This window comes from Pantherophis guttatus, chromosome 2 (assembly GCF_059756535.1).
Source record: "Pantherophis guttatus breed Tessera chromosome 2, ASM5975653v1, whole genome shotgun sequence".
Taxonomy (NCBI): domain Eukaryota; kingdom Metazoa; phylum Chordata; class Lepidosauria; order Squamata; family Colubridae; genus Pantherophis; species Pantherophis guttatus.
Window position 1 is genome coordinate 150627008 of NC_142064.1, and position 15297 is coordinate 150642304.

The window sequence follows — 15297 nt, forward strand, 5'->3', positions numbered from 1 at the left end:
AGCTGGCCCTCAGTCCTGCGTTGATCTCCTCTCTGCACTTCTCTGTGCATATGTGCATCTGGGACAGGACCCAGCTGTTCCTCCCCCTCGCTCAGCTCAGGCCCCGGCCGCAAAAACATCTCTCTCTCTCTCCTGAGCGTGAGTAGATGGGCCCTGCTCTGCATCTGACTCTGAGACCTCCTGCTCCTCAGAGCCGCCTGCCGGTTCCGATGGTAACCCAGGCACTCTCTCCATCTCCTCTGATTCGACTGTCATCTCCTCTGGCAGTCGAACCACGGCACACTCTCTGAGCAGCTTAAAAATGTCAGCCTCCAACAATCTGGGTCCTCATTTTACCAACCTCAGAGGGATGGAAGGCTGAGTCAACCGATCAGGATTGAACTCCTGGCGGTGGGCAGAGTTAGTCTGCAATACAGCATTCTAACCACTGTGCCACCACAGCTTCCTTCCACCAAGAATCATGTAACAAGCTTCATTACATTGTCAAGTCAAACATGGGTCCTTTTGACCAATCAGCGCCAAGTATGCACGTTCTCTGATTGCCAGGATTCCCTCAATGAATACTATCATGGAGACCTTATTATGCCATTCTTTAAAGTGCACTTTCCCATTGGCCCATTGCCAGTATGGGCCAATCACAACTTCCCAAGCCTAGGAACAAACGTACTCCCGTTGCCAGCCAATTACAAATGCACTTCATGCCTATTTCTTCTGGTTGCAATTCAAAACGACTGTTTTTTTTTTAACCATCCCTAACTTAGGCTGTTGAGAGATGATGATCTCCATGCTTTATTCCATTTCAGTTAGCAGCCCCAGTTCTACAGCAGCTGGCATGCCCACTACCTTTCCAGCACTCGATCACTGTCCTGGACAACCATCTTCTGTTTTGGTTGGCAGGTGCTGGTGTCTTGCTTTTTCTTTAATCATTTTTCAGTTGATTCAATAATGGCCTGCACCTCAATTAATCATCCTTTCAGATTTTGCCTTAACTGGGTGAAGTATGCACCTCTTGCTTTCTTAATCCCGCGCGCAGTCCTGCAGAGTTTCCCTTTGCGTTATTTTAAAAACAACTTTAAGTTGCAAAGGTACATTGTTAATTTTATTTCTGTGACGCTCAATTACTCTTTGCTGTAAGATTTTTGCAGACTGAAAGAACAACCTTCTCCCTATTACCTTGATTATTGTAGCATAAGGGAAAAAAGAGAAAAAATAATGCCTTTGTTGATGTCAAAAGTAATATGGGGAGGGATGAATCTGTCCATTTGTGCAAACTTTGGGGCTCCAATGGCAGGCATTTGTAGATCAGTCCACACTGAACCCAGCTAAGCAAGGTATACTTTTCCTGCATAGATGGGATGGGCAAGAAGCAGAAGAATGACCAGTCAATTCTAGTGGTGCCACAGTCTAAGCCGAACAGTAGGCCATCCATGTTACCAATTTACTGCAATCCAGATTGAAGTTGGTTTAAGAAACAGAACAGTATGGGGAAGTAGCCCGCAGTGCAAAATTGCACTTTATCTTCAGCTTCTTTTTGAAAACTGATTAATCAGGATTTTAGAAGTGCCCTATTTTTGACTGGCTTTGTTACACTGACCAGCCAGACATCTGTGGGCATGGTTTGTGTTCTTATATCCTAGAAAGTGATACAAATTGCTGTTGTAACTAACCTGGCTGTTGTAAAGCAAACTCTCTCCTGTGCTGTTGCCTAGTAGGTTATAATACAATTTGGCTACTTTGCCTTTGACTCAAAGCATATTGTATAGACTCAGACCAGAGGGGGTTTCAGCAAGTTCTGACCAGTTCTGGAGAACCGGTAGTGGAAATTTTGAGTAGTTCGGAGAACCGGTAGTAAAAATTCTGACTGGCCCCGCCCCCATCTATTCTCTGCCTCCCAAGTCCCAGCTGATCGGGAGGAAGTAAGGAATTTTGCAGTATCCTTCCCCTGGAGTGGGGAGGGAATGGAGATTTTGCAGCATCCTTCCCGTGGGGTGGGAATGGAGATTTTATAGTATTCTTCCCCTGCCACGCCCACCAAGCCATGCCATGCCCATCAAGCCACACCCACAGAACCGATAGTAAAAAATTTTGAAACCCACCACTGACTCAGACCATTTTAAGTTGATCTAATAACAGTTTGGGCTGCGTATATGTTACTTTTCTCATAGCAGATGTAGAACATTCTTCCATTCCCCGAGTGAACACTTAAAACTAACTATATATCAGTTTAATTTTATCTCTCTCCTTCTCTCTCTCTCTCTCTCTCTCTCTCTCTCTCTCTCTCTCTCTCTCTCTCTCTCTCTCTCTCTCTTTTACTCCCCATTCAAGCCTGAAAGAATCAACCCGGAACTAAACCAAAAGGGCTACAGTGTAAAATCTGATATTTGGAGTCTGGGGATTACAATGGTAAGAATACATTACTGAGGAATGATGCTGGGATTAATTTTATTATTTATTCTATTCTGCTGACTTTTGCAACTCAAAATCCTTGTAATCTGAAATGGGTTTAACTGCATTTAAATTAAGGAGGCCTGTAACCTAAACATATGGGTTCAAAAAAGGGGGAAATTGCATGGAAGATTCTTGAGTGAATTGATTGTGTTCTATTGGCAAGTCATTGTAAGAGAATTTAGAGCTGATCTTGGAAAAGGGATGAGAGAGAGACACTAAGGGGAGAAGGAGAGTGAGCTTTTCAAGGGGGACCTGACCTAAGAGTTTACACAGTCCCACGTAGAATCTTGAAAACTGTTTTCTGAATCCCATTTTATATGAAACCAAATCAAGGTGGGGATATTTTGAGTTTCTTTCACATACTTTCTTCTATCTCTGGACTGTATAAACTCTTGTCCAGGTTTCTCCGCCTCTCATGATTTTCCCCAAAGTCCGCTCTAAATTCCTTTAGGGTCATAGTCATGAATCCCTATAGTTTTTTACGCCCTTCCAAAGAAACAGTTTTCAAGATTCTATGGTACCATTCAACAATAAAGCAGCATTCCTTGAACCCCTACTGCACGGGTGTCAAACTCGATCGTGTCATGTGAGGTATCGCGACTTTTTTGCCTTTGCGGAGCCGTGGTGGATGTGGCCTATGCATGACTCATTCAGCCCGTGGGCCGCCAGTTTGACAGGCCTGCTACTTCTTGAAAAGAAGCTGAGCTGAGTCTTGAAAACCTCTTCAAGTTTCTCTCTGTCTCATTTTATACTCCACAAAGTCAAGGCAAGGTTTACCTTGAGTTTCTCTCTCACACTTTTTTGGGACTGTGTAGGGTAGGTAAGCATCCTTTTAGAAAGCATCCTGACTGGCTCTTATTGATTGATTGATAAACGAGTATGCAGTTAGTTCCTGACCCATTCCTCCCTCTTCCCATAACTGTTTGAATTCAGCTGCATATAGAAAGAAAATGTTTAGCTTGTTTTCATTTTGCTTGTCTTGTTTGTATTTTGGGCACCTGCCTGAGTTGTACCCTTTAATTGATTTCACGACATGGTCCCCCCCCCTCCCTCCCTCCCTCTCTTTTCCCCCCCTCTCCCCCTCCCTCCCTCCTCCCCCCTTATTGATTTTATTTTTTGCTGCAAAATGATTTGATTTTCTGGCCAAAAGCCAGATTTTATTTTCAATCACCCTCATGAAATAGGAATGAAAGAATAAACAGTTCAGGGAAGCCTGGTCAGAAAAAAGAAAAAGAAAACCAAACCAAACCCTTTCAGAATCAGAATTTACTCAGCACTATGTTATCTATAACAACATAATTTATAAACTAGTCCCCAATTGGTCCATGTGGTTGGCAAAGAGTTTATCCATTTAAATTTAGAATGAGCTTTTTATAATTTCTTCAGAAATGGAAGAATCTTAGCAGGTCCAGCTGTCGTCCTCAGCCATGGTTCTGCATTGCTTGTGATGAATATTGAAAAACCAGGTAGCAACATACGTGGGTTGCGTGTCTGCAAACAGAAAAAAAAAAAAAAAAGACCTATAGCAACCATCCATCACAAAGCTTGTTCCATTGGCACCATGCCTGCAGGAGGAAAATACGCATTCGGGATGAACATTAAGGTTTCTGCTAGCAAGTCAGAATCATTCTCTTGGGAATGATTAGTCCCCTTTTGTTGCAACAGCTCTCTTAGGCTGGGCAAAGAGAGGAAAGCAGACTCTCCCCTGGCACCCTGTGTCTTCTGGAGAAGCTGTGGGTACGTGGCACAAACCAGAAGAACTCGCCTCACATATTTAAAAGCTGCAGCTTTGAAATATTCCCAGAGACATGCTGTCTCCAGAGACTTGCACAGGCTGTGCCTCAGAGGCACCAAATGAGCCCAGTGTTTCTAAGGAAAAATGGAAGAGGGAGGGGGGAGAAAAGCACAGCCTCCAGTGCAGAAATCATTAAAAAAATAAAATAAAAAATGAAGGTGTAATTTCAGCTCTCAACCTGCAGGTGGCAGCATGCAACAACATTGGATTGAGTTTGTGTTTCTTTATGGCAGTAGCCTTTTCATATTTTTCTTTGGGGAGAAGGGGGTGGGGGAGAGGAGGGAGAGAAGAGTCACAGGAAGATGCCTTGATGTCTCCCTGTCTTTTGTTTTTGGGCCTAGATTGAATTAGCAATCTTGCGGTTTCCATATGACTCCTGGGGGACGCCGTTCCAGCAGCTCAAACAGGTAGTGGAAGAACCATCACCACAGCTCCCTGCAGACAAGTTTTCAGCTGAATTTGTTGATTTTACCTCACAGTGGTAAGAACATTCTCCCTGAATCATGGAGAAGTCAGATATCGCTTCATTAACCTTTGAATTTGCTCACATATTACTGGGGGCATACAGGTGTATGCTGACATGCTGACCAGAGATAAACGCAGCTTAAAATCACGCAGTTGCTTCCAAAATGCACTGCAATCCCAAATGGGAGAGGATGCCTAGATTGTCTGTAAAATGAGTTATTTCTCACAAAAGGAGAAATTGGCAAGGGGAAAAAAAAAACCCAGTTGCTTATGAATTGCTTTCTAACTGCAACCCAATCAGTCTTTTAATACAAATATTGGAATAGGAGTGCAGTCGTTGTTCAGGAAGGTAGTAAACACGTAATAAAATGTGTAATCTCAGTTACACATGGTCTTGTTTTTAAGTCCTACAACACTTATCCTTTAAAAATGAAACATGGATGAAAATGGGCACAACACCAATGGTGTCTGCTACTCAAACTAATATTTATTGCACACAACTAGTCCTAACAACCACGCTAAAATTTCTTGTTGTGTCCCATTCCTCTTTCTCTGTGCTTTACATGTCTCGAGCTGCAAACTGTAATGTTCTTAGGGCTGGGAACAGATCTGTTAACTTGTGTTTTTAAAGCATTGGTTTTACATTATGTGATGGGTTGAATATTACTTTTGAATGAGAACAATTGGGCACCCACATATCTGTCTCTGGTCTTCACAGTTTTCTCTTTTAAAAACAGCAGAAAGGTGGGTGGGCTAATTGCTTTTGCAGTTCTGCTCAGATCTCCAGATGTATTGGCGCTTAACTCACAATGCTGCAGACCTGGCCATCCCATTGCACTGAGTTTCTCCCAGGAGCATGAAGGAGAAGGGAAGGGCTTTGCTTTCTTCCAGATGTCCGGCTGCAGCTGTATCATTATTATGTCTTGTAAAAGCTCTTTCCACAAAAGTGTCTTGCTCTTTTTATTCTTTCCAACCCAGAAATCAAATATGCTGAAGGCTCTGCCTGTCCATCAACAGAATAACTCTCTGAAAACAGAACAAATGCAACCAGATTTGCAGGGGGAAGCCAACAAAAGAAAGGTTTTGTTTGAAATTGGCTGGACTTGTCCAGGGGATGTGAAAAACAATTCCCAGTAGAGTTATGTAGCATTTTGGAATTCTGCTGACTGCTTATTTCTGTCCCCACTTTTTAGGTGACACAGTGTCACATTTGCAACCCATCAGACCCAACCCAAGGAAAGAGTAAAAACCTAGGAGCTACACATACACACCTGTCCTCAAAACACACAGAGAGAAAAAACACAGGTGGTTCTCAACTTACAACCATAACTGAGCCCCAAATTTCCATTGCTATGCAAGACAGTTGTTAAGTGAATTTTGCGCCATCTTGCAACCTTTCTTGATACAGTTGTGAAGTGAATCTGGCTTCCTCATTGACTTTGCTTAATCAGAAGGTTGCAGAAGGCAACAGTCATAAATCCATGCCAGTTGCCAAGCATCCAGTTTTTTGATCATGTGACCATGGTATGCTCTAATGGTTGTAAAGGGCCTGGTGGCTCAGCAGACTTGATAGCATTGTGATTAACACCAGCTGTCTGCAATTACTGTAAGTTCGAATCTCACCAAGCTCAAGGTTGACTCAGCCTTCCATCCTTTCTAAGGTAGGTAAATTGAGGACCCAGTTTGTGGGGGCAATAAGCTGACTTTGTATAAATATACAAAAGTATGAAGGCTATTGCTTAACGCATTGTAAGCCGCCCTGAGTCTCCAGAGAAGGGCGGCATAGAAATCAAATTTTTTAAAAAAATGGGAAAAACAGTCATAAGTCACTTTTTTCAGAAATGTAACTTTGAACCGTCACTAAGCAGTTTTAGGTTGGGGACTACCTGTACTTTATTATGCTGAAGAAATACTGTTAGAATATTCATGACTGGGAGGACATGGTTACAAGGTCAGCCAATGAATAGGCATAGCAACTAAGTCAGGCAATGGGAGCGGAGACAGACTGGAGCCAGGGCGTGTCTTAGTCTGCAGCTTCTGAGTCTGTGCAGAGAAACGAAACTGAAACCAGTGTGTGTGTGTGAACTCATCTGCTGATCTGAGCTGAAATGAAATTGTGAATCTGCTGTTGGTATTGTAAACTTACTTCATGTATTATTGTGGATATAAAGAAGTTAATGAATCCAGCTGAATCAGTTATCTGTGTGTGCTTCTGGATTTGATTTTTGCAAGAAACACTGACAAATACAGACACCTCCTATGAATGCCGCTACTAAAGATGTTGGAAAGAATTCCAGCCTCTTCATCTTTCCCTCCATTGATATCTTTATTAAATATGTTCATTGGAAATATAGCTGACAGATATTTCTAATGAATTTATCATTTTCTATGCTAACCTTGAGGGAGATGAGCAGTCTAGAAACATGAAATATAAATAAATGAAATAAAATAAATGTTGATACTTACTTATAAACTAGAAATCCCAATATATAAAACAAAGCTTTCAAGGGGCAATAATCCATGTTACATTAAAAAAAAAAACTAAAGTATTGAATACTGAGTATTCATTCTGAATTACTCCTAACCTTGTAATAAACATTGCCAAACAAAATAAACAAAGGAAAAACAGATGAATGTTGTGAAATACAAAATCTCAAACCTCTTAGTGTTTCAAAACTGTTTTTAGCACAGCAGGTTTCCGTATCCTTTAAGCTTGGGTGTCATACAAAGTCTTCTGTTCATTTTCTTGTTTGCCAAGGATAAAGTGGTCCCAGCAAGAATCAGTAGTTGAGAGTTCAGATTGGATCAGCCTGGAATTAATGGGAAAAATGTAACTAAACAGAACATGAGAATCCTAATCTGTGTGGCCTGTGATCATTGCCTGTTAATAGTGACTGTTAAGTTTAGTGGATCTGAATTTAGGAAAAAGGAAATGTTACCCAAAAAACTTTTGAGGTGGAGAACACAAAAAACAGAGAAAGGTCTACAAATGTTAAGATGGAGTGAAAATGAAGTTAAAACAATAGAGAAAGAACAACAAAGGGAAGTAGAAGCTATGCAAAGAGAGAGAAGGAAATAGAAGTTGGTATCTTACATCAAAAGTAGTTACGTATGTTTTTAATTTCCCACATAGAAGGCAAAGAATTGGCAAAAGAGAAAGTAGGGTTAAACTATTGTGCTAAAATTATGAGCTGGCCTCTCTAACTTGGGCTTCTTCTGAAATCCTGATAAACCTATTGTTCTCTAGAGTTGTGGGTTGATTTGTTACTATTGTTACTATTTGTTACTATTGTTATGTCTGCTGGTTTCTGTAGGCCTGTTGGGTGTGTTGTAATTATTTTCTGCATAGACTTTTACTCTCATAAAGTTATTTTGTATTTTTTAAATCTATATTCTCTGAGCCTAGACAAAATATATCCTTTGCCTAGAATAAAATTACTTTCTGAGATCTCTAAATAGTGAGGTGGCCACAATAAGATTGCAACGATAGTAGGTCTTACTTATGTTATCCTGTCAGTCTTGGAAGGTGACACATTATACCCAATCTTTGCAAATTTAGCTTCCTGAGTTCTGATTGCTTAAGGAATTTGTGTATAAATAAATACAAATAATTCTAAAAAAAGAAAAACAAGGAAGACATTTTTTCCGGTCTGGTTATTATATATATATATATTTTGTGGGTTTTGGAAGTAGGTTTTTTAGTGGACATTCATTCATGACTATTAAAGAACCATCCTGAAGCTTTCTATAAAAGCTTCATTGTTTTGAAAACAGGCAGAAGCCCTCAAAGGAAATGGTCAAGGTACAGTAAGATTGTCCTTTACGCAAACTGGCTTTACTTCCACTGCTTTCTTCCTGAGCTAAGCCATGTGCGTCTCAGTGAACTTTTTCTAAAAGACTATTCAGGAAATGTCACGTTGACCTCCCAGAAGTTTATGGAGAAACTACGATTGGTTTCTCAGAATTTTAAGCCATTTTTGGGGGTGGGCAAGATACCCTCAGAAATAAAATTGTGGTAAGAAATAGGGTCAGGGAATTAAAATTAGTGTGGAGAAAGCAATGTAGTTCTTTCATTTTTTAAGTTTGTCCATAAGAGTGACATTAAATGGAATTCTGCTCTTTTGTCAAACGATGCTTGGCAATATTCCTCGTATTGCTTTGGAGGCATTTATATCTATTTGGGAGCATTCATCTGGAACTGCAGAGCAGCCCTTTCACTGAGAATGGAAAAATAAAAAGCTTGATGGCTAGCTTTTCTATAATATAGCTCAAATCTGTTCAAAGTAGTTAGTAATATGGTGGTAGTTGCCTGAATCCTGTGTCTCACAGTATGCAAAACAATAATGTATCCAACTTCATTTTGTTGTATTTCTTTTTCTTTGTTTATCTTTGAACAGTTGTTTCCAGACTATATCCAGGAGCCTATTAAAAGTCTGTGAGATTGCTGCAGTACGAACACCAAAATAAAACGTCTAGAGAGTAGAGCTCACAAAGTGTTGCCAGTATCATTTGAAATGTCATGAGATTTAAGACAAGAACATCAAAGTGTCACAAGATTTGGTGATTTTACAAAATTTTCAACCTTTTAATAATAAAAAAAGGCTCCCATAGACACTATCAGGAAGGTGGCATTTCCCCTGAAGCCCACTAATATGTGTTGCCAACACTTGCTTAAAAAGAAGTAACTTTTTATCTGTTTAATTTTAGCAGCTAAAATAGTTGTCTAACATAGGTAAATTAGATAATGTAACAGTTGAGATAGGGACTAACAAGGCTTCTTAAATTGCCACACTAAAAAGAATCATGTAAAGTTAAAAATATCAAGATATCAGAAGCAGGAACAACTACTATTAAATTTGGAAGGGCTTTATGGTTTACCTCGATGGCAATAGATCATAATACTGTATACATATGGTAAATTTGTATAAGTACAGTACTTTGTCTTTACTGATTTTTTTTAGATTTTTTTTTGCATTTTATATGGTTTTTTGTTCTGTATGCATCCTGAATTTTAAATTAGGTACTTGGTAATGCATAAACTTAAAGATACCAAATCCTACAAAAACATTATCCATATAGCATAAACCAGGGGTCCTCAACTCCCAGTCCATGGACTGGCAATGGGCCGCGGCATGCCAGAAACCGGGCTGTGCAAACAAACAAAGCCCTGTCTATGGGAAGCAGGCACCACACAATACCACACTCTCTCCGATCCATGGAAAAACACTCTCCATGGAACCGGTCCCTGGTGCCCGAAAGATTGGGTTCTACTGGCATAAACGGTCTTTGGAAAGCAACTGTTGTGACTCCGATCCCCAAGCCCGTCTTATCGGAGGGAGAAGACTCTGAAAGTGAAGGAGAGGAGTTGGCAAGGCCTCCCTCTCCAGGACCCTCAGGTGTCTTCCGCAGGAGAAGAGATAGGCCAGGAGCCAGGCATTTCCGAGCAGCTGCAGTTAGACAGCGACGGAGATAAGTCTTGGCTGGATCCCCGACAGTGTCGGAAGGACAAGCGCATGCAGCAGAGAAGGAGGCGTGCCAGAGATTAAGCTGAGTCACTGGACCACACCCCACAGGGGATAAAAGAGGGTGTGGCCATTCAGGCTTTGTGACGGACAAAACTGAAAGCTAGCAAGTCATTCTGTATTTCTGGAACTTTGTTATATGCTCTGCTTAGACTGATTTTTTGGACTGGATTTGACTATTCTTTGGCTTTTGTGGACTTCGATGTTTTCGGTTGGAGGAGATAAACCTTCCTTTGTAAGTAAAAACTATTGGCAAGCAGCCACTGGGTTGCTGCCAATTCTGTTATCAAAGGAAATTCTTGTCTGTTGGTTTCTTTTAACTCTTGGTTGACTGCTGGTGTGCGTGTGTGAGACAGGGACAGAACAGCAACAAACCATCAAGCATTGGTCTACATTTCAGGGTGAACTTGGATAGGATTCAATGCAGGTTTTAAAAATAATCCATTTTGTCCATGCATGGTCTCTCCTGTCAGTTTTGATAAGCCGAGGCAGCGTGTGCATGTGTGACTATGTGACTCATCGGCTTTTGTTATTACACAGCAGAAGCGCTTCCGTACACCTGAGCTCTGTGATGAAGCAGCAAGAGATTATCAGGAAGTACCCATTCAGCAAGCATCCTTCATTTCTTCCGGGCCTGATAAATCCCAGCAGAGAGGGTGTGTGTTTGCTGGAGCTGATGAACATGCGTTGCTTTCTCATAATGTGACGCTTTATGCCTCCTTCCCCCTCCAAGAACGCACACGTATGTGTCAGGATCTTTTTCAAGTTGCTCCAAGCATCTTCCCCATAAATACCCTGCCAGGAAGAGAGTGGCTATTACATCCTGTCTTCAAAGTTTTTTTTTTTTCCCTTTGGTGGAAAGAGACTGAAATAAACAGTCTTATACCTCTTCATCTCACAGCCCCGTAGCTGTCAAATGTTCCCAGCCAGCCATTGTAGTAAAGCTATTTTCAGAAAAGAGGATCTTCACAAGCATCAATAATAACAAACTCCATATTTAGTCAGTAGGTTACACAAATTGAATGTGGAAGGCAAGCCTGCACTGTATTTTAGAGTCGGCAATGAAATGTTAGATGCATCAGCTCAGTGCATAATCAAATATTTAAAGACAAGCAATATTGTGTCAGATTTGTACCTGTTTCTGCAAGGCATCTTTGGAACTGCAATTTTCAAAGAGAGATCTATTAGTTCTTTTACAGAATGTAGGTCATAAAGCTTGTCTTTACTTTCCATCCTAAGCATAGCCTGCAGTCCCAACTTCTTTTTATCCATTATACACATGAAAGTGTAATTGTAAACTCACCGGCGAGCTAAAGTTCTGAAGGCTTTTCTTGCTGTCTACCCTGATATCCTTAATTGCTGGGCATGAATACCTGTTATAAGGAGGCTTGCTTATATAATCTGCCCTGGAAGTTAGAACTTTGCGCAATCAGGATTCCATCTCGGGGTGTTGGGTGGGGGGGACACATATACCTAAGTTTCTGCAGCAGATATATGGGCCACACTTCAGCCATGGTTATCAATGATAGGAGAAGCTGCATGACTTAAGTGATGCCACTTTGCTCCCTGGTAATGATGGCAAACGTGTCATGGTTCTAATAGGTAGGTCAAAGGGTTTTAATTTGAACAGCATTGACTTTATGAGTGAATATAGGATGGGGACTGGAAGTCATCGTCTAGGACAGGGGTGTCGAACTTGATTTCATTGAGGGCCACATCAGGGTTGTGTTTGACCTTGGGGGTAGGTGGGGTGTGGCCATGCTGAGCGTGGCCAGCTCGACATCATTTGTGTCGGGGGCACCTGTGGCGGCCAAAACACTGTTTTCGCTGGCAGAGTGTTGCTGGAGGCTGTCACAGCCAAAAATGGAGCTCTTGGGGGGGAGGGGGCTATATGTATGGCTCTCCCAAGCTCCATTTTTGGTGGTGGTGGCAGAGGCATCACAGGCTGGTCCTTCATTGTTCCCAGGGCAGCCCCGCAGGCTAAGCACCCCATGGGATCTGGCCAGTGAGCCTTGAGTTTGACACCCCTGCTCTAGGAACTCAAGTAAACATTGTTCCATATCACCTGCATCAGTTGTGAAAGACATGCAGGGAAAAGAAGAGACTAGGCGAGCTTTCCATTTAGTATTGCTAGATGTCTTTGGTCTCAATCGACTGCAACTCCAAAATCAGAGCATACATTAGTAGTATGCCAATCAAGTGATTTTGCAAGGATCTACTCCTTGATTTCATGAAGAAGTAATCCTCGATTTACAACAGTTCATTTACTGACCGTTTGAAGTTACAACGGCACTGAAAAGAGTGACATGATCGTTTTTCACACGATCATTGCACAGGTTCGCTGTGATCATGCAATCAAAATTTAGATGCTTGTCAACTGATTTATGTTTGTGACGGTTGCAGTATCCTATGGTTACATGATCAACTGACAAGCAAAGTCAATGGGAACGGCAGATTCACTTAACAACCACGTTAGTAATTTAGCAACTGCAGTGATTCACTTAACAATTGTGGCAATAAAGGTCATAAAATGGGGCAAAATTCACTTAACAAATGTCTCGCTTTGCAACATAAATTTTGGGCTTAATTGTGGTTGTAAGTCGAGAACTACTTGTAAAATCTTTTCTTAAAATTTGGTCAATGTAACAAATTACCTTTCATGCCAGATCCTCAATCCAACTAAAATTTGCAACAAAGAATATTACCAGGGAGCAAAAGAAATAAAATTTGATGCAGTTCAATATAATTTTGTTTTCTCTCCCACCCCCTTAGCCCTGGCATTAAATTTATTTGAAAGGTATGGTGATGTTAAGTAATTAAGCATATGAATATCAATATTCATAAAAATGGTACAAATACTTTTTTAAAATTTTGGTTCTGTGTTTATAATTTATGGATATTGTGATGAATATTACAAGTAGATAGGTTGAGGGCTTCATACAGGGAGCTGAAAGGTGATAGCAAGGAATAATGTCGCCCTTTCCTGAATTTGTTGAAGCTGAATTTGTTGTGAGGTGTAAGAGATTAACAGATCAATTTTTCCATTAAAATCAATTGTAGCTCTTTAAGACCACAGCAACATGTTTTTTTTTATTTCAATGGATAAGATAATTGTAAACTGCCAAGAACCAGTGATCGTAGATACTTTTTTTGAAAGGATTGAACAAGCAGTGGTAATCTAGTCACAAGGATTACTCTGATTTAAAGGCAGAGTGGTCAGTTGTTAGATCCAAATGAGTTTTACTTTTGAGCATATAACGGTACTCTCAAGCTCTGGATTAAGGGGTAGAATGTAATTAAAAATTGTGAACTGAGGCCAAGGTTAATTAGAGCAATCCATCCTGTTGCAGTTTATCTGAAATTGAAATTTTCTCAGTCTATTCTAGGTTTTGGGTTTGCATGGAGTCAAATGTAGCTCTTGTTCTCATTTTTAAAATTTGGGAGTAGTGTCTCTCTTGGAGTAAGTAGGATACCTCAGTTATCTTGCATCTTTTATCAGTAATGGTAAAGTAACTCATATCTATAGATGTTTTACCCAAAATCTATTCTGTTCATTTTGTGTAACATGTAAAGCAATTTGATACCAGTTTCTCAGTTCTTGGCACTATTTATATTAACTTCGCAGATATACTATTAAGCACACAGAAGATACTAAAATTGCTGATTTTCTTTCACCTTCACAAATATTAGCAGATAATAAGAGCACTTGAATTATTGTTTTTACCTAGGATTTGAATGTTAGTTCTTCAGATACTTAATCCCTTATTCAGGATTTGGCTTCTTCTAAGAAGCCTTATAGGCACAGTTTCAGAAGTTAATAGTCTTGTTATTGCAAGACAGAGTGCAGCTGTATATTGGAGTCACAAAAGTCAAAGCCTTAATATATGTCTGTTATAGAGTTCAGATTCTAGACCAGTGATGGCTAACCTTTTCCGGACCGAATGCCCAAAGCGCACATGTGCACACCCGAACCCCCCAAATGCAATGCACGTACAGGCAATGCTGTGCATGTGCCCCCGTGCATGTGTGTGCACCCCCGGCACACGCTCCACCCCCCGCATGTGCTCCACCCCCGCGCATGTGCGGCAGAGATCCAAAGACCAGCTGGCTGGTGGAGGGCATGCGCGCATGTGCAGCGGAGTTGAACTAGGGTGACTGCTCGCGTGCCATCGGAGAGGGTGCTGCTTGCCACCTCTGGCACACATGCCATAGGTTCCCCATCACGGTTCTAGACCTTGTCAGAATTAAACTCAAGGCTGTGGGCAGAATTAGCCTGTAATACTGCACTTTACCACTGTGCCACCAGGACTCATTGGATATGTGGCTACAATGATGGCCTTGGGAGGTATTCAACCTATTTTAGCATAACATTTCTTTCTAGCCTGGGAACTGCTAGTTCCTCCTTCTTCAGCTCATTTCTTACAGAATTTCCCTTTTGATTTAGTAAAACTGGTCATAGCTGTTATTGGCTGGGGATTGCGGGGGAAGTAAGCAAATTCACTTTATATAAGTCATACACCATATACATGTATCATTTTTTTAATTATGAAGAGTCTTGGTATGGAAAGTATCAAGCAAGGTAAGGGTATCCATTTAAAGCCAGAATGTATGACATAAAATATAAGGGTTTCCTTATTTTCTGAATTACATTTTTGGAGGTAAAAAAAATACCCAACTCTAAAAATATTTAGCCAGTAAATTAAGAAAATGAGATTCTGGTTGCCATATTGAAAATTTTAAACAAGCCAGAAATTTTTTCAGCAGTAGTTGTCTACACGTAGCTGACTGAATAGCAGCATTTTTGGCTTTTTAAAAATGTTTGACATTTGTTTGTTAAAGCACCAAATAATTGGCATAATTTCTCTTTTACATTTAAAGCTATTTTTGGTTAAACTTGAAAACCCATAAAACTACACAGTAAAACATTCACCAAGTACATAAAGCAGAAGCCAAGCTTTATTAGAAATTTCCACATTATATTATTTATAGCATAAAAACATAAGGATGATATTACCATGAAAGCAGCCATTTAAAAAAAAATGAATAGAAACCACTTTTTAAAAATTT

At 40.5% G+C, this 15297-nt stretch overlaps 1 protein-coding gene across 2 annotated transcripts in view; it reads left to right on the forward strand.

The window, feature by feature from the left end:
- Positions 1–15297, forward strand: part of MAP2K6 (mitogen-activated protein kinase kinase 6) — a 104337-nt gene that overhangs the window by 85623 nt on the left and 3417 nt on the right. For both annotated transcript variants that reach the window (XM_034412708.3, XM_034412707.3), the window contains exons 9-10: positions 2326–2403; positions 4585–4724. In XM_034412708.3, the coding sequence (XP_034268599.1) occupies positions 2326–2403; positions 4585–4724 (218 nt within the window). The remainder of the gene's footprint in view (positions 1–2325; positions 2404–4584; positions 4725–15297) is intronic.